This window comes from Talpa occidentalis, unplaced genomic scaffold, assembly GCF_014898055.3.
Source record: "Talpa occidentalis isolate TD23 unplaced genomic scaffold, MPIMG_talOcc4v2.1 talOcc4.16, whole genome shotgun sequence".
Classification (NCBI taxonomy): Eukaryota; Metazoa; Chordata; class Mammalia; order Eulipotyphla; family Talpidae; genus Talpa; species Talpa occidentalis.
Window position 1 is genome coordinate 7,355,610 of NW_023601653.1, and position 17,082 is coordinate 7,372,691.

The 17,082-nt window shown below is 58.1% G+C and overlaps 1 protein-coding gene across 2 annotated transcripts in view; it reads right to left on the minus strand.

Moving 5' to 3' along the window:
• Window positions 1-1,120: 1,120 nt before the first annotated feature.
• The window catches only part of TOM1 (target of myb1 membrane trafficking protein), a 33,398-nt gene continuing 17,436 nt past the window's right edge, over window positions 1,121-17,082 (minus strand). Inside the window, exons 7-16 of one of the 2 annotated variants that reach the window (XM_037513662.2) lie at window positions 14,618-14,734; window positions 12,372-12,505; window positions 10,634-10,667; window positions 10,215-10,308; window positions 9,299-9,419; window positions 6,172-6,247; window positions 4,300-4,353; window positions 3,064-3,123; window positions 2,136-2,175; window positions 1,121-2,060 (exon numbers count right to left, since the gene is read on the minus strand). In XM_037513662.2, coding sequence (XP_037369559.1) covers window positions 1,906-2,060; window positions 2,136-2,175; window positions 3,064-3,123; window positions 4,300-4,353; window positions 6,172-6,247; window positions 9,299-9,419; window positions 10,215-10,308; window positions 10,634-10,667; window positions 12,372-12,505; window positions 14,618-14,734 — 885 coding nt within the window. In that variant the 3' untranslated portion in view covers window positions 1,121-1,905. The remainder of the gene's footprint in view (window positions 2,061-2,135; window positions 2,176-3,063; window positions 3,124-4,299; window positions 4,354-6,171; window positions 6,248-9,298; window positions 9,420-10,214; window positions 10,309-10,633; window positions 10,668-12,371; window positions 12,506-14,617; window positions 14,735-17,082) is intronic. The other variant, XM_037513663.2, reaches the window with a different exon arrangement.

The following is a 17,082-nucleotide window of genomic DNA, read 5'->3' on the forward strand; positions in this document are numbered from 1 at the left end:
GGAGGGCCGCACCTGGGCACAAGGGCCACGTGCTGAGGGGCGGTGTCCAGGACACCTTGTCAGCAGCAGTGCCTGTGCCTGGGCCAGCACGTAGGCAGGGCCTGGGAGGCAGCCTGGAGTTTGAAGCAGCCGAGTGTGATGTGTGTGCAGGGCCGGGGCCGGCTGCCCCATCTCCTGAGGCTGTGGGTCAGGCCGCTGGCTGTGCCCACACACGCCATTTGGGCTGGGGAAGTGGGCCAGGCTTCAGACTCAGCACCACCCGCCTAGGGGATGGACAGACCTAGGGTCCTCACCACACCTGGAGGGCTGAACAGGGCCAGGGTCCCCTGTGTCCAGCTCTAGGCCACACCTCAGAAAGTGGGGTGCCTGCCTGAGCCTGATGGCAGCTGGCGGCTACTCCCAGACAGACCCGGGCTCCACTCCAGCCTCCGGGCCCAGGCCCTCAGGCTCTGCCCCCCGCGGGCTGGTCTTTCGGCAGGCCACTCACCCAGCCCCACAGGAGCCCCCTTCCTTCCACCCCTGAGGGCTGGGCCAGGACCCCAACATGCCTCAAGCAGGGATTGCCAGGAAACTGGTGTGGACCATCCAGACTGGAAAAGGTGGTACCCCAAGAGCTGGGGCCCTTGAGCTGCTGGGCAGGTAAGAACTAATGCCTGAGCCTGACCTGGCCCAGCGCCTCGAGTTGTGCGCCAAATCCTCCAGACCGAGCCCCAGGGCTGGCTGGAGTGGGGATAAGGTGCTGACGTACAGCGAGCACCCAGCACACCATACACAGGTGCACCTGTGGCCAGCGGCAGCTCACGTGACCCACGAGTCACTGGCAGCGTCCCATGAGGGTGACCTTGCTTCACCCAGGGTGCGGTGACCATGCCAGTCCCGTGTGCAGCCCGGGGCCCCCTGCACCTGGGTGAGCCCCCGACACACCGCCCTGAGGCATTTACCCAGCGCACACTCCCACCCACGCTATGGGCAGGGCAGGGGCTGGCCCGGGACAGCAGTCCTCACAGCTGCATCTTGTCAGAAGCAGCCTCGCGCCTGCGCCGGACACCTCACTCAGGTGGAGAATGAGCAGGCAAAGCAAGGCTGGCACCTGTGGGCCTCGCCAGCTGCTCCACCCATCCATCCACAGGTGCCCACCGCTAGGATGGCCCCCAGTCCAGCCCCAAGTAGTCGCTCCCCTGGATAAGAGAGGTCACTGCCCTCCTGGAGACCAACAACAGCGCGGTTTCTACCTTTAATCTGAGATATAAAAGGCACCTCTCCCAGCACAAGAGATCAACAACAGGAGGCCCAGGGCTGAGGAGCCCTGCCAGGAGGCCCAGGAAGGGAAAGGCAGTGGAGGAGGTGGTGGGGGCACAGACGTTCCAGGCTCCCTGGATGCGCCCCCGCAGCTAGGTGGTGAGATTGCCCCACCTCGCACAGCTTCGTACCTGCAGAGCAGCTTGGCCGAGGGCCGCAGACCTGCCCAGGGGTGACTGGAGCCTGCAGGCTCCAGGCAAGGGCCGGGGGATGGACCAGGGGCTGTGACAGAAGCTTCTGCCATCGCCAGCCTCCAGCCAGGCCTCGACTGGCAGTGTGGGATTGTGGGGCGCCCAATGGGGGGGGGTCACCCAGGCCAAGGAAAGAGTCAGCCTGTCTGTCCCAGGGCTTCCCAGTTCCCAGTGACATCGTAGTGGTCGGTTGGGGTGAGGAGGAAGCAGGAGTGGCCAGAGAAGACCTGTTCCTGAGTCACCCAGCTGCCCCCACACCCCAGGCAGCAGGGCCCAGCCTTGGCTGGGTCAGCCCCATCCTCCAGGAGAAGAGAAGGGGGTAACAAGGCACCCCCAAAGCAGCCTTAACACCGAAGGAAGGAGGGAGACCCCAGCGGAGAAGGGGGACGGGGCTGCAGGGTGCCAGACCCCACACTCATAAGGCAAACAGCATGTCGTCATCTTTCTTCTGGGTCTTCTTTCGAGGGGCAGCACCGGAAGGAGGCCCTGGGGGCCCCTCAGCTGAGGGGCTGGAGAGGTTGGGCAACCGATCGGCGGCTTTGGCCCGTTCTTCCAGGAACTTGTCAAATTCTAGAGGAAGGAGAAAGAAGCTGGGCGGCCGGGCGCCGAGAGCGGGCGGGGGGGAGGGCAGGCAGGGGCTACTACCTTCACTGGTCACGCCCTTGTTCTCCTCCAGGTCGTTCCCCTGAGAAAGCAGGAAGAGGCCGAGATTAGCACTGGCTCCTGGCACCGGGCGTGGGTGGGGTGACCCGGTTGCAGACCCAGAGTGGTCCCAGCCTGGGAGCTGAAGCCTCCCCCTCTCCTGCCTCCCCACAAGAGGCTTTGGGTGTCACCTGACTTCTCGGCCTCGGACCTCTGCCTGGCAAGACTCACAGGGTTTTTGGGAAACTAGGATAGAAGGATCCACGCAGGGCGCCTGGCACAGAGCCCAAAGAAGCCTCCTGAACTCTAGTTTTCCTTCCAGTGCCGGGAGGGCCAGAGCTCATGCACGCTGGTGGTGGCGCTGGGGAGGGCCACGCTTCTGCCGCCAGATAAAACAGATGGGCCGTGCCTGGCCCTGGGCAGAAGCTCAGCCTGGCCGCTTACAAAAAATCCAGCCTTGGCCTCTAGGTGCCTAGGCGCATGGTCTTTGGTCCAGAGAGGGGTGAGGAAGCCTGAAAGGGGAGGCAGAGGCTGGCTGCCCCTTCCCCGCTCAGGGACCAGCGGGAGAGACTGCCTGGGTGGCTGCTTGCTCACCTCCTCCTGATCTGTGAAATGGGGTATGGGTGGTGCTTCCCCGAGAGGCCTGCTGAGCACCCTGCCTCAGGGCAAAGCTTAGGGCTCTCAGCACCCCTGCCTTCTCCCCAGTGTGTCGCTCCCCCGGGACCTCATGCAGGGCAGGGGAAGCTCCTGCAGCTGCAAGGAGTGTGGATTCTGGGCCCTTCTGTAAGTTCCCAGGACGAGGCAAGTGGGTGGCAGGAGAGGGGACACTTGCAGCTGCTGAGGTGACCCTACCCGCCCTGCCCCCAGGATGGATCGCTTCCTCCGGAGCAGGCCGGACCCCCTGCCTCTGGGCCGGGTGGGGCTGACTCACCACATCCGTGGACAGCCACTGCTCGATGTCCTCCATGAGGCAGGCCTGGCTGACGGGGATCTGGAAAGAAGGGCAGAGGGTGAGGCGGGGAGGGGGCAGTGCAATGGGGAACAGGGGCAGCCCCCTCACTTACACGAGGCAGCAGTCCTGCTCCACCCTCTTGAGGGTAGAGGCCCTGGCATCTCCTCCCCAAGATGAGTCCGCCCAGCTCCTGGGCCCCAGTTCTGCCCACTGTGCCAGGCAAGGGGGGTGGGGTGCAGGGCCAACAGGGGAGCTTTGTGCACAGGCCCAGAGCAGGGACTAAGTGTGGGGGCGAGGGAGCATTTGAAAAAAAAATGCATGAAGCCCAGGGAGGGGCCAGGCCTCAGGATGAGGGGAGGGGTTGGGGGCGGGGGGGGGGGGCACTAGGGCCTGTCGGGGCAGAAGGGGCGTAGACGCCAGAGTGGAGGAAGGCACCAGGTGACCAGATGAGGCCACGGCCACAGAGGCTCCTGCACAGGGCTGGGCCTTCCTTTTCTAAGGGCCCTTCAGTGGGAGGATCGCGGGGAGGCGATGACACAGACCTCTGTGTCACACGGGCCACGTGCGACAGGTGACATCATGTCTTCGACACTAGCCTGGCTCACCTTTAGCGAGGGTAACAGTGGTGCCTACTGTCCCTGCTGGGGGGGGGGGGCGGGGGGCGAAAGGGGATGCCGGGATCAGAGCTGAGCACAGAGCCGGCAGAGCAACGCCTGAGGAAGCCAGACACTTCGGGCGGGAGGGGAGCCAGAGACTTTCTCTACCAGCCCGTTCAGCCCCCAAGCTCTGCCCCTGGCACCTGAAGACCCCAGCAGAGCCCGGCGAAGAGCAGCAGGAGCCGCCTTCCCAGCAGCACCAGTGGCGGCCCATGCCCACTCCATAAATGGTCCACAAGTGACCACTTATGGTCACTCAGTCCAGAGCCAGGCAAAGCCCAGCCCCGTTCAGCTGTCAGAGGGCCCTCACTTCCCACTCAGAGCCAGAACAGGCCGACGGGGTGACGGAAGCAAGACTGAGGGAGCGGGACAGTCCTAAGTGCTGGGTTGGGCCTACAGGCCCAAGGACTGGCTGGATGAAGCCAGGACAGTCCATGCCAGGGGCCCAGCAGGTCCTTGGCTCCTCAGACACTCAGAGCACCCTCTGTTCTTTGGGTCCCTCAGGGCCCCTGCGTGCGGCAGGCGGAGCTCTCTGGTGGCTGGCCTGGCGCCTCCTCACCATGCCTTGTTTCACCATCCAGTCACTGAGGTTCTTCTCACTGCTGTCTCCTATCTGGATGAGAAAGGGACACGCTAAAGGGGGCGGAAAGGGCAGGCCAGGGCCATGGGAAGGCTGGCCTTCACCAGCAGGGACGCTCCTTTCAGATAGTCCAGCCTAAGTGACCTCAGCACATGTGTGCATGATGTGTGTGCTGCACAGCTGCGTCTTCCTGTGGTGTGAACCATAATAGCCCCACAACTCTAGAGTCCTGAAGGGCGAGGCAAAGTTTCTCCTCTTTCCCAAAGGTCCCGGAGCCCCCTGGGCAATCCTGGGGGAGGTCTGGGCAACCTGGACAGCAGAGTAGGCAGTATTAGCCCGTTTGATGGGCCCAGGAGACTCTGCCAGGTTTAGAAAATGCCCAGTGCCCTGATGCCATATCAATGGGCAAGCAGGGCATTCCCTAGAACCCTGGAGCAGACTGGTGGGAAAGGGAGACCAGAGTTCTGCGACTGCTCCCCCAATCTCCCCGCCCAGAACCACCATGAGGCCTGTCACATGCTGGCCAATACCCCATATCACGGGGCTTATGAACCCCGGGGCCAAACGTTGCAGCCCATATGACTGGCACTTGAGTCTACTCTGCCCTTTGCTCCTGGCATCAGTTCTGGCAGTCCAGGGGAAAAGCCATGCCACTTGCCAGGCCGGTGGAGCAGAGGCTTCCAGACACGCTTTTAAGGAAGTCGTACCCTGATCCCGACCAATGAAGTTGCTTCAACCTCTAAGCGAGCAGAGATGAAGGAGCAATAATAATTATCGCTGCTCTCCTGCAAGCAGACGTGTTTCCTCGCTGAGGCGACCTGCAGATGGTGTGGAGCTGGGGGGCCCGGGCGGCTGTCTTGTCATGCCTGAGTTGCTGTGTGGCCCCAGGCAAGCCAAAGTCTACCCCCCTCTCCCCCATCACTGAGCCAGCCTGACTGCCTCCCAGCTCCCACACGGAGCCTTCCAACATAGAAATCGATCAATGTTGTCCTCTGTTCCAGGGGCCCACATATGCACCCCTGCAGCATCAAATCCATGTCCTCCTAGCTGCCTCAGGCCCTTAGGCATTGCTTCCCACCACCTAGTCCTGCCCTGGCATCAGAGCCCTGTGCTGTCACCTGCTTCCTCTTCTGCCACCTACTTCACGTCCCTGCCTCTCCCAATTCCCCGGCTCTGCTGTCTCTGTCTCCCAAGGAGCCACTCTGTCTGTCCGCTTACTGGGACAGAAGTGGTCACTGCCTGAAAAGCATTCGGAAGCAACTTCAGGTTGGCACGTAGATGCCACTCAACCCAGTCCAGCAATTCAGCGGCACTGAGAGAGACCTGCGGTGTCTCCCTGTGGCATCAGGGTCTGTTCTTTTGTCCCCTGCTGTGCCCCTGCAGACGCACGAGCTGTCTCCAGAGAGGCAGTGGCTGGTTCTAACTGTGCCAAGCACCTTCAACATGCCCTCTCCCGCATTCCCTCACGGACCACTGTGGGTGCTGCTAGCCCCAGAGGCTAGAAGAGGAAACCGAGGCCCAGAGGGTAGTGGCCTGCCGAGGACACGCAGTGGGCGCTGGGAGCTGGGGTGGGGACAAGGCTACTGCACACAGCCCGTCTCAGAGTCAGGTCCATGCCAGCTCTAACCCTTCCTCGCTGTGAGGGTCTGAGCAGATGACTTGACTTCTCTCACTAATAGTTTCCTCCACTGAGAAACAGGACTAAAGTCGTCAGCTACGAAGGGCCAGCTGGAGAGTCAGGCAAGAGAAGGGCTGTGGCCGTGCCACACCAGTGCCCGGCATGCGTGGCTTGGGGCTGAGCGTTCCCAGCTTTCCTTCCACGCAGGCAGCGCCACAGGGCCCTGTGCTTACCGCTCCAGTGCTCTGCTGCCGGGCATCCAAGGCACCAGCCAGGCTGTCTGTGGCTTGAGGGGCTTCATATTTTACCCTGAAACAGAGGTCCCCACATCCATTAGATGCTGCCCATCCCTGGCTTGCCGGCTGACGTGAGGCTGGAGGAGCTGGCTCAGGCTGCAGCGAGGCCTCCCACTCTGCAGCCTGCGGACATGGTGGAAGGAGTCTCATTTTCTGCTTCTGGGAACTGGGATGAGACAAGTGACCTGTATGAAGGGCATGGGCAAGGCTGGAGAGGTGAGGAGGTGCCACTGGCCAAAGACGAGACGGAGCTCACCAACATCCACCCCCAGCTTTGGCTGGAAGAGGGCGAGGTAGCACCGATGATCCTGGGCTTGTGGAGAAGCCACATCTACGGACCTTTTTCTGAGGGGCTCCCACCACCTAGTCTCATAAATGGTGGTTCTGTATCAGGTTGCCCTGAGTGGGATGTACCATCTTGCACCTGCACAGGCAACCCCACCCCATGTGTCAGTAGCACAGCAGGGGGCACCTGAATGTGCTCTGGTGGATGCCAGCAGCATGCAGGTGGATGGGGGAGCTGGGAGGAAATGCAAGGCTGTGTGTGTGTGTGTGTGTGTGTGTGTGTGCATGGGGGAAGGGAGCAGGACTTTGCTGGGGTTGGGGGTGAAGTCTCAGGAGGAGGAGAGACTAAACCAGCAGTGGGAGGAAACCCATGCTAACAGAGTGTAGTCTGGGGGGACTAGGGTGTCTTTGCTGGCTGCTACAGAGGGAACCTCTAGGGCGTCTTTGCCGGCTGCTACAGAGGGGACCTCCAGGGAGGCTGACAAGCAGGAAGTGGTGCAAAGATCGGGCGATGCGGCCTGACCCAGAGGAGGTGCTTGTTCAGGGTGAAGGAGCAGCGCCACTGTGGCCGAGCTAACATGCCGGGGGAAAGGTGGATGAGGCAGGCCCAGTGCCAGGAGACAGACACCGAGGGATGCACCTTTGCACTCAAAGGGGCAGTCTGTTCTTTTCTGACGACCTCCAGCCCCTCTACTTCTTCGTCTCTCACACCCACCCAGCCCTGCAGGCCAAAGCTGGGCGCCCCCGGGGCCATGCTTGTGGGCTGAGCACACTCATGCAGGAAGCCCACCAGCCCACAGGGGCTGCAGACCCGGGCCCCCCGCCCCATGCAGGAGGGAGGAGGCCACTCCTGAGACAGCCCCGGAGGGGCCAGTGTCAGTGCTCTCGGAAGAGAGAAAGGCACTGGGGGGAAGTGACGTGTCCTGGGGACAGTGCTGTGGAAGAAGACGAGGAAGAGGGCCTGGGTTCCCACGCAGCTGAGAGCCCCTGACTTGGCTTGCCCAGATGGCCTTGTCACTCTCCTTGGTGTGACAGGACCTGGTCAGCTGAGTGGTCAGCTGTGCCAGGTGTGGACTAAAGCAGAAACAGAGGGGCTGATGGGCACTGGCTCCCTGTTGATTAGAGGTAGCACCGGGGACCTGTTGATTAGAGGTAGAGGGACGCATGGGCCAGATGCTGGGTTTGCAGAGAAGGATTTAGGAGCCCGGTGCACAAGGCCAATGGGAAGGCTAAAGACTAGTCAGGTGAGCAGGGCTAAAGAGCCAGCTGATGCCTGACAGGCTGGCCAGGCAGGAGAACAAAGGACAGAGGAACTGGATACGAGACACTCCTTCCCTGCTGGGCACTGCTGGGGTGGAAATCAGGTTGCAGGGCGGGCCCGCAGAACCATGACTGAGGTGGAGGTGAAGGATGTTCTTTAGGCACATCTGCCCCACCCCCAACATTTCACTCTCCCCTGCCTCTGAGTCTTTGCACATACTGTTCCTCTGGCCTGAAGCAGCCTTCCTGGTCCCCTAATTCGCTGTACAGCTCTGAGTGCCTTCTGCTGAGTCCATGCCACCTCCCCACTCAGTGCCCACATGCTGCTCCAGAACAGGACCTAGCAGCAGGCTGTGTGGACAGCACTGTTCCCAAGACTGCAGGCTCTGGAGAGCGGGCTCTGGGTGAGATTTCCTCTCTCACTCCCCAAGTGAGTGATTGCACCAGCAAGCCTCAGCCAGGCTGGGGAGCCAGGCCAGGTGCCCGCGGGTCCCAGCACGGCTAGTGTGCTGCCTGCTGAGCCAATGTGCTACCTGCTGGGCCAATGTGGGTAGCAACCCTGTGAGTTGCAAGTCCTAGCATCCTCATTAGCTTCCACCTGCAGCAGCTCATATGTCCAAACTCCATGGCAACCGTGAGCCTCGGCCCCTGGGCTTGTGACTGCAGACTTTGCTCCAGACTAAAGATGTAGCTCACAGTCCAAGGCTGGTTATGGACCCATGGACCCAGGCCGGTTGAATCTGCCAGATCTGACCTGGACTGGCTGGTGTGAAGTGGGGATCCTGGCCTCTGGCTGCCCACTGACAGTTGCCAGAGACACCAGAATGACCCCTCGGAAGTCGTGGGTGCCTCCTTGGCTGTAAATGCTGCTTGCTCACAGCTCAGCCCGGGTCATAAGGAAAGAGCTGACAAGACCCCAAGTTGACAGCTTCCTTTGGTAAGCCTGTGTGTAGTCAGTCCTGGGAAACTGAGGCAAGGGGGCTGGCCCAAAGGACACAATGCTGCTGAAAGCACCATCCTGGAAATGGACAGTCCCCAGGGAAGCACAAAGTGCAGAGAGGCTAACCCAAGCCAGGAGACAAGGAACTGTCTGCAAATTCCAGGTGGTGGGGACAAGTGACGTGGCGTACAGTGCACTGGGGCTGGGTTGGGCGGGAGACCCTGTGTTTTAAGACCAGAGAGTCATGGGCTCCCAAGTCAGTGGTGCCCAACATTAGCTGTCTGGCGACTGAGGCAAATGACCCAGCTGTTGAGACCTGTTTCCTCATCTGATCAGGTGATAGAAGATTGGGGCACACCAATGGTCACCACTCCCACCCACCCTGCCGGTGGGGCAGGTGTCTGTCTGGAGGCCACAGGGTTCTCTGGCCCCACTGGATGACGTGGGGTAGGAGTCCTGAAGGGTGCAGGCAGAGGGCGGTGTGCCAGCCAAGATGCCAGGTTCAGGGGCCCGGAGGAGGCTATTCCCTGACAGGGAGTCACCCAATCTGCAGGGACAGGGTAAGGCCAGGCCACTCACTCTTTGCGTTGGTCAGCCAGCGAGCTGCCCCGGGTCAGCGCAAACATGTCAAATTCGTCTTCCAGTCGGCCAGAAGCCTCCAGGGACTGCAGGCCAGTCCTCACGCTGCTGGAGCCCAGGTCTGTGGGGGCAGAAAGGCCACATAAAGGGTCCACCTGCTGTCCTCATACACTGAGCCATGGCGCAGCTGCTCCCTGTCATGCCCGGGTTTGTTCCAGAGAAGCAACGGGGTGGAGTGGGGACAGGCCACCCACTGGCTGAGGGACGGTGGGTCCACCTTCTCCATGTGGGGATCCAGCCCTCCTGGCAGGATGAGAACAGGAAAGCTGCCTGCTCTACCTGGCAGAGAGAGGGGCTGAGCAGCAGGGAAGTGGTCGCACATGGTGTAATTGAGTTTTCAAAAAGTGCAGTTGGGATGAGTGATTCAAGTAGGATTAATTATTTCCCAGGGCTGGGCATAAAGCGGGCAACTGATGACATTAAAGCTAATCACAGCGATGGTCAGGGTGGCTGCTGGTGTACAGCAGAGCTGGCCCACGCAGCTCATTCAGCCCTGGGGCTGCCCTGTGAAGAAGGCCCGTTCCTGCCCTGCTACAGAGAAGGACAGAGGGGCGCAGGGAACTCAAGGACTGCGCAAGCCCACCCAGCAAGCCCACTGAGCATCCCTGGACCTGTGCCGCCTGCTCTGTAGGGAGCTCATGCCCTGGGGAGCTCAGGAGTTGAGGGCTGTGGGGAAGAGTCCCACTTTGGGTGTTCAATCTTGTAGTGAGCTTCAGCTGGGGATGCTGGTGAGGAGAGGCCAATGCTCTGCTGTTGGTGGTCCAGCTCCAACCGTATGACAGGAGGGCACCCCAGAGCTGCTGGGGTGCCCACAGCACCTAACGTGCCCTGGGCCAGGGCCCCGCACTGCACTTACTCATTCCCGCCAGCTGGGACGAGAGGTTGCCCGTGGCCTTGGGGTCAGGGCCCATGTCGATCAGGTCAGTTGTGGCCTCAGCTTCACCGGGAGCCTGGGGGAAAGGGCGATGCCGCTGTCATCCTGCCTGCATGCAGCCTCATCCCCTCCTGCTCCAAAGTGCCGGGGCCTGTACCCTTTGTCTAGAACCTGTCTCTAGGCCCCAGCAGCACATGAGGCATCAGAGCTTTCACCCCTGGGAGGCTGGGCAGACCCTGGGGCATCAGCTCATGCAGAGCCTAATCTACCTTAAAGGGACAGTGACAAAGTTAGAAGGGGACACTCTCTGAGCCTGTTCAGGGTCTCTGGGGAGGGCAGGGCATAGGTCTTTTTTCCCATTCCCACATTTCCATGGCCGAGTCATAGAAAGAGGTCTTTACCTTGGCGCTCTGGCCTGTCCGGAAGCGTTCAAACCTGCAAGACAGAACAGAGCTGCATTAGGGAGACAGACTAAGAGGCCCTGGAGCACAGCCCGGGCAGACTCTCCACACTGCGGGTCTCACCAGGAACTCAGCGCCCCCAGTGGGTTGACAGAGCACCCAGGTTACCCTGGAGAGATCCAGTTTATTTATGCTGTTGTTCCTGGGGAATTGTTCAAAGCACCCCTCAATTTGGATTGTCAATAGTGCTGGCCGTGATCAGTGCTAAACAAACAGGAATAAACTAGAATAGAAAACAGGAATGCACAGCATGCAGTAAGGCAAGAACTGTTTTATGACTTTGCCTCAGTGATCATGGACTTGCTGGGGATCGGAGGGGCACTCTAAAGCCATTTACAAGACAATTTCCCATGCTGCTTTTGGAGCCATGTATTCCCCTCGGAGAGGCCAGGGGGCTAGAGGCGTGGAGTGGGGGGACCTTGGCCTGGGACCTGTGGGAGTCCTGGCCCTGCTGCTTATTAATGATGAACTTGGGTAAATTCACCCCTGAATTTCAATCTCCTTGTCTATTAAAAGGGGATGACAGTGGAACCTGCCTCCCCGACAAGAGGACGAAGCAATGACACTGAGTAGGAGTGGTCTATTGGGCCTGCCAACTGGGAAGGGCCAGGCAAACACAAGGCCTGATGACTGTGGTGTCAGAGGCCAGACAGCCTTGGACCACCTCTCAGCCCACACCTCAAAATGGAACAAGTATATCTGGCAGATGGGGTGTGCAGCAGCCCAAAGCCCCGAGGATTCAGTAACTGATGAGTGTCTGTTGATGGATAAAGACACGCGATGAACACGGGGCTGGAGGAGCCCGGAGTGGCTGCTGCCTGGCTGTGGACGCCCTAAGTGCTTTCCAGGCACCAGTGCCTGGACTCTCAGGCACCCTAAGGGGTAGGCACCACTACGAATCTTGTTTTACAGGCACAAAGAAAGTGTGGGGGATGCTGGATCTTCAGGCCCAGCACCCCTTCTCCCTTCTTTTGTAATAGCACCTAAGTACTCCTCTGGGGAGCTGCTCTTCCCCATCTCCTGTGATGCTGGTAGGACCACCTTCAAGGGGCCTGGTCCCTCTCCCCCTGAGGGCACAACGAAGCTGAGCTGGCGTGTCTCCTGGGGAATGACTCTTAAACAGAATGAAGCCATGTGGGCATTTACTGGTGGAGACTCCCTGGGGACATGGTCCCAGAGTTTATGCTCCCGAGACCCCTTAGCATCCCTGGATCTGTGCTGCCTATTCTGTTGGGAGGCCTCGCTGCTTCACTCTCCTTTGCATTCTGGAAGCTATCCAGTTAAAAAAGGCTATTTGAATACATTATATTTTCTACTTAAGTTTGCCAGAAATGTTCTGTGTAACTTGCAAAGGGCCCTAATTCAACTGAAGTAACCAGGCTCCGGGTACTGGTCGATGGGCCTGCAGCAGCCGTGGTGGAATGAGGAGGACACACCAGGCCTGGCTGTGCTGGAAGCGGGGCTCCGGGCTCAGGGCTAGCTCTGGCAAGGAGAGAGGCAGTGGGTAGAGGGCTGGTGTTCGTGCCCACACTGGGAGAGGACAGCTGAGGGCACCGCACTAGGTGGCTGGCCTTGTGACTGAGAAGCAGCGAGCAGGTCAGTGGTATAAACGGGACAGAGGGGAAGGGGTTAGGATGGGGCAATGGGTGGAGGCTGGGGGAGCTGGGTGTGGGGCTACCGTTCGTGGCGCAGGAATACGTTGTTGAGATTGTCGTTGACGATGAGCAACTCCTCTGTTAGCTGCTCGTTGGCGATCCGGGGGATGAGCTCCAGGACTCGCTGCTGCATGGCCCGGCACGTCCGGTTGAGCTCCTGTGGAAGGAGGAAGAGGCCAACCACAGTCACTGGAGCCACAGCGAGTCCATCACCAATGGGTGGGCTCTGGCCTCAGAGGACGGAAGAGGTTCCAAGACTGGCTTCCAAGTCTACAGGTGAGCTTTTGGGGTTCTACGAAAGAGCACCTGCATTTCCCTTCTATGTGTTCCACATCAACATTTAACATGCAGGAGGTGGTCAACATGCTCAGCATGCTGCTGGGCTCACTCGGCTTTGTGCAGACTCCAGAATGAAGTCTGGCCGCCATCTTGACTTAGCTGAAAATCAGACTGCAAAGTGGCCGAACAAACCCCACTTCTCTGTGTGTCATGGTCTGCAACCTAGCACAAGAAATGTCTACATGATTCCAACTACTACCCACAAATCCCTATTCTGAAATTTTGTGTCATTATTCTAATTTCTTCTTTAATACTTTTTACTTTGGAGTAAAACGATTTACAGAAAAGTTGCCAAGACAGTACAGAGAGTTCCTGCAAACTGTTCACCAGTGCCTCATGGTCTAGCGTATATTAAGATGGTCCAACAACACTATCCTATTGACTTTGTACAGGTAACACTGGCTCCGCACTACTCAGTCAACCTCAGAGTACATTCGGGTTTCACCTGTTTTCCCACTGAGCCTTTTTCTGTTCCAGGATCCCACCCAGGAGGCCACATGGTATCAGTAAGTGTTACAGACTTAAACTTGCTTGGAGGGGTGCCAGCCTTAGCATTTTTTCATTAGTAAGACTAGGCATTGGCTGGAGAAGTGCTAGGTCACAGCCTTGAGGTGCAGACAGTGGTCAGGCACTGTGCCTTATGACCACACACTTCTCCTGAGGTGTCGTTAATTCTGGTTCTTTTTAGGACTTTGTCACCCACCCCACCCTGGCCAGGCTTTCTTCTGGGATTTCCTCAGGGCCTTTAGCATGGCAGTGGGGCAGGTCTGGGTGACTTTCAACATCCTGCAGGCCATCCCCCAGGACCACCACACCTGTGGCTTTGTTCCTGCAGCCTGGCTGCCCCTCTCAAGAGCAGAAGAGCAACAGACCCTGGGTTCAAATCCCAGCTCTGCTGCTTATATTATATGACATCTTTGCCTCCGTTTGCTGACCTGGAAAATGGGGGAAAACAAGCAGGGGATAATACCCTACCTCATGGGATAGGGAGGGGAGGGCTAAGAACAAGTGCCACGGTAGGGCCGGCTCACGGAAGCGCTGGATGCATGTGAGCTGTCACCACGCCAAGCTGACCTGCCAGCTCAGCCTTCTCAGCCCCCCAGTCAGCACAATGGCATGGCTGTGGCTTGGGACCCATGAAAACAACTGCACTACAGCTCCCCAACTCCCTCCAGCTTCTCTCATGGGTCCCAGTTAGTCTTCAGAGTCAGGAGTTCATTCAAGCCCCCATACAGGGAGGCCCTGGGCAAGTGCATTGTGTCCTCAGCAAGGCGCAGGGCCCCAGCGAGGAGCCCGGCATGGCCCAGCGGCAGTAGCCTGAGGCCCAGCAGGATAGCAACATAGACAAGCGAATCACAACAAACAGGGTTTGAGCCTCAGGGTTTAGGTGATGCTGGGCCTTGGGGGCCCAGCTTTCTTGGTGCCTGGGTGAATGGAACTCCATGGAAAGGGAGCAATCCCCAAACACAGCCCCTTCTGCTCCAGTGCCCCCAACCCTCACAGAGGGCATGGGGCTGTGGGAATATTGCCTGACACACAGAAGGGAAAGCCCACAGCTTTGCGCCTCAGCTCCTCAGTTCCTTCATCGCAAAGTCGCAAGCTCTCTCAGGTCAGCCCATTACCCTTCCCACCCCGAGAGCTACTCTGCACCAGGCACGGGGATGAGGGTTTTACATGTTAGTTCCCCCATCAAACTTGAGTCTGCTCTGCCGATCAGAGCAGTCTTGCAGCTCAGCAAACAGGCATGAGAGGCTATTTTGTTTAAATCAGAAAATGGTAAAGTCCTGGACCCCAATCTGACAGACTCCCAAGTCCCTGGTTTTAACAGCTCTGCCATGATCAAGGAGTTCAGGGGAACTGTGACAACTGTGGCGTGGGTGGGGAAGACGTGTGAGGGAAATAAGCCACCTAGGGGTGGACAACTGCTCACCTGTAGCAGCTCAAGGTCTGCAGGCTCCGCCTGGGTGGGCACCAGCTCCGTCAGCATCTCTGACATCACCCGCACATTCCCACTCACCATCTCCAGCTCGCTGCGCAGCTTCCCAATCTGAAACAACCATCGGCCTGTGAGAGTGTGCCAGGGGTCTGGAGCCAATGCCGCTGACAGGGATTAGAGCCCGGGGCCACCAGCCCCAGGGTGGCACCGAGGAGCTGATCTGCCACCAAGCTCACTCTAGGTGGCACTGAGAGGCCTGGGGTGGTTCTCCCCTAGCCCCCCAACTGTTCCCTCACAGAGGTAATACCAACCGTTACCATCTTCAAACAAGGTAGCCTGATGTAGGGAGAGGCCAAAAGGGACGAAGCTGAGGGTGAATGAACCACGGGACTCGAAGGGACGACTCCCGCAACTCCTGGGCCCAAGGGGCAGTTAACGAGGCCCTGGAGGACAGCCCCCAGGGGTGGAGCCCGCTCTGCTTCCCTCCTAGGATGACAGATGATTATCCTCTTTCCTCCTAGAATATGCGATTTCACGCTCTTTGCCTAGGGTAAGGATTTCACACTCTCCCCTCCTCAGAGGATGGGATGTTGTCTTGCTCCTGATCTCTCTGGAGTTCCAGGCTTTTCCAGGGTTGAGTCTCAGTGCCACCCCACTTTGACTATAACTCAGATTTGGAGTTAAAGGGACGTGAGTAGGTTTTTAGCAACAGAGGGGTTCCAGGTTTTCGCTTAGGGAATCACTGTTTCTTCACACAGTGAGGTGGTGAGGCCACTCATTGGGCCATGCTGTGGGGCTCTTCATTCATTGGGGCTTCAATCCCCAATGAATGCTGTGTCTACTGTCAACATCCAGGAGGATCCCAATATTGATCTGAAGAGCCCTTTGATTATGGAATAATGTCTGATGGGTCTAGCCTACATCTTGGTATATTCTAAATCATGTGACCTAGTTGATTTCAGAATGAGCTTCACTATATAAATTCACATTCCTGTAACAGTAGCTACCATCTGGTGACCAACAACTATTGCCAAACACTTCATGTATATTGCTAATTACATTTCCCCATAGTCTTACAAGGCGGGTACTGTTACCCCATTATCCCAAGTATCAAGACGACACGGGAGCACAGACACAGCTGGCACATCCACCAGGGGTCAGGGACACCTTCTGAAGCCCACAGAACGTTCGGTACCTTTGTCTATTTCATTAACACTCCACACACATGAGTGGAAAAATTACTGATTCCAAACCCAGGTCCATCGGGACCTCATTAGAAGGAGTCTGGGATTACATCACCGCCGGCCTAGAAGTCAGTGTGTCACATGAAGGAAAGCCAAGGCGAGTCGTGTTTAGCAAGAACCTTCCACCCTCCAGATGTAATCAGCCTTACTGCACACAGATGCCAGACTTCAGGCGAACTCATTAAAATCATAACTAGATCAGATAAATTCTGGTGTATAGGGCAATTTTTACAATTGTTTATGCATTTATAATTATTTTAGTCAGATAGGAAAACTTTTCTAGGTGTATTTGTAACTCTGGGGTGATGATTTCATAACTTGCCACAAAGTCCAGAAGTTCCTCTTCCAATAGGTCGGGGTGTGAAAGTTGCTTCTGTAAGTTTGTTTTCTAAACGATGCAGTGCAAGAGGCCTGTGGTGTGCGCTCGCGCATCTTGTCTTTCTCTCCAGCACATTTAGGGGATGGGATGGGTCTGAAGTTTGCAAATTGCCTCAAAAATAATCAACCCCACACCCATGTCTGAGATAGACTGAGTTCCCCCAACACCGGTCGTGGCTGTGGAGGTCGCCCAGAGGGTGAGTTCACCAACGTCAGTGGTCTTCTCCCTGCCTGGGACGGGGAAGCTGAGGGCTGGTGCTGGGCCAGGGTGTACCTGGTCCAAAGAGGGCAGCCCTGCAAAGCTGCCACCAGCCCTGGGCAGCCCGCCCTGGGCCGCCCTCGTAATCTCCCACCACCCAGACCTCTTTGGGGCTTCTCAGGAAGCGTCACGGTGCAGTGCCGGAGTGCCAGGGTTTTGAAAAATGTTTTGTCTTGGGTAGATATTTTCTAACTGTTTTTAGCCAGAACCTCTGTTCAAACAGAATCTTACACGAGCTCATAAGCAACGACACGGGCACGGGAGCACCTCTGGGGTTGAGGGGCTGCCTGTCGGGCACTTCCTCTCCTTGGTGCTACCGAAGTGTTCCATGGAGAACACAGTGTGGGGAATGGCCAAGTGACAGGGCCAGAGCCTTCGTGGAGTCAGACCCCAACTCTCTCTGAGGAGCTGTGTGACTCTGGGCAGGTGAACTTGTCTCAGCCTCACCTCCAAAACGGAAGGCCAGGAACTGCCCTGCAGGGTTGTGTGAGGGCAGAGCGGAGCCTCGCCATGTATGGGTATCACTGCCAACGACCCACAGGACAGTACTTGCATGGTCTAGGCATGCAGTAGGCCAC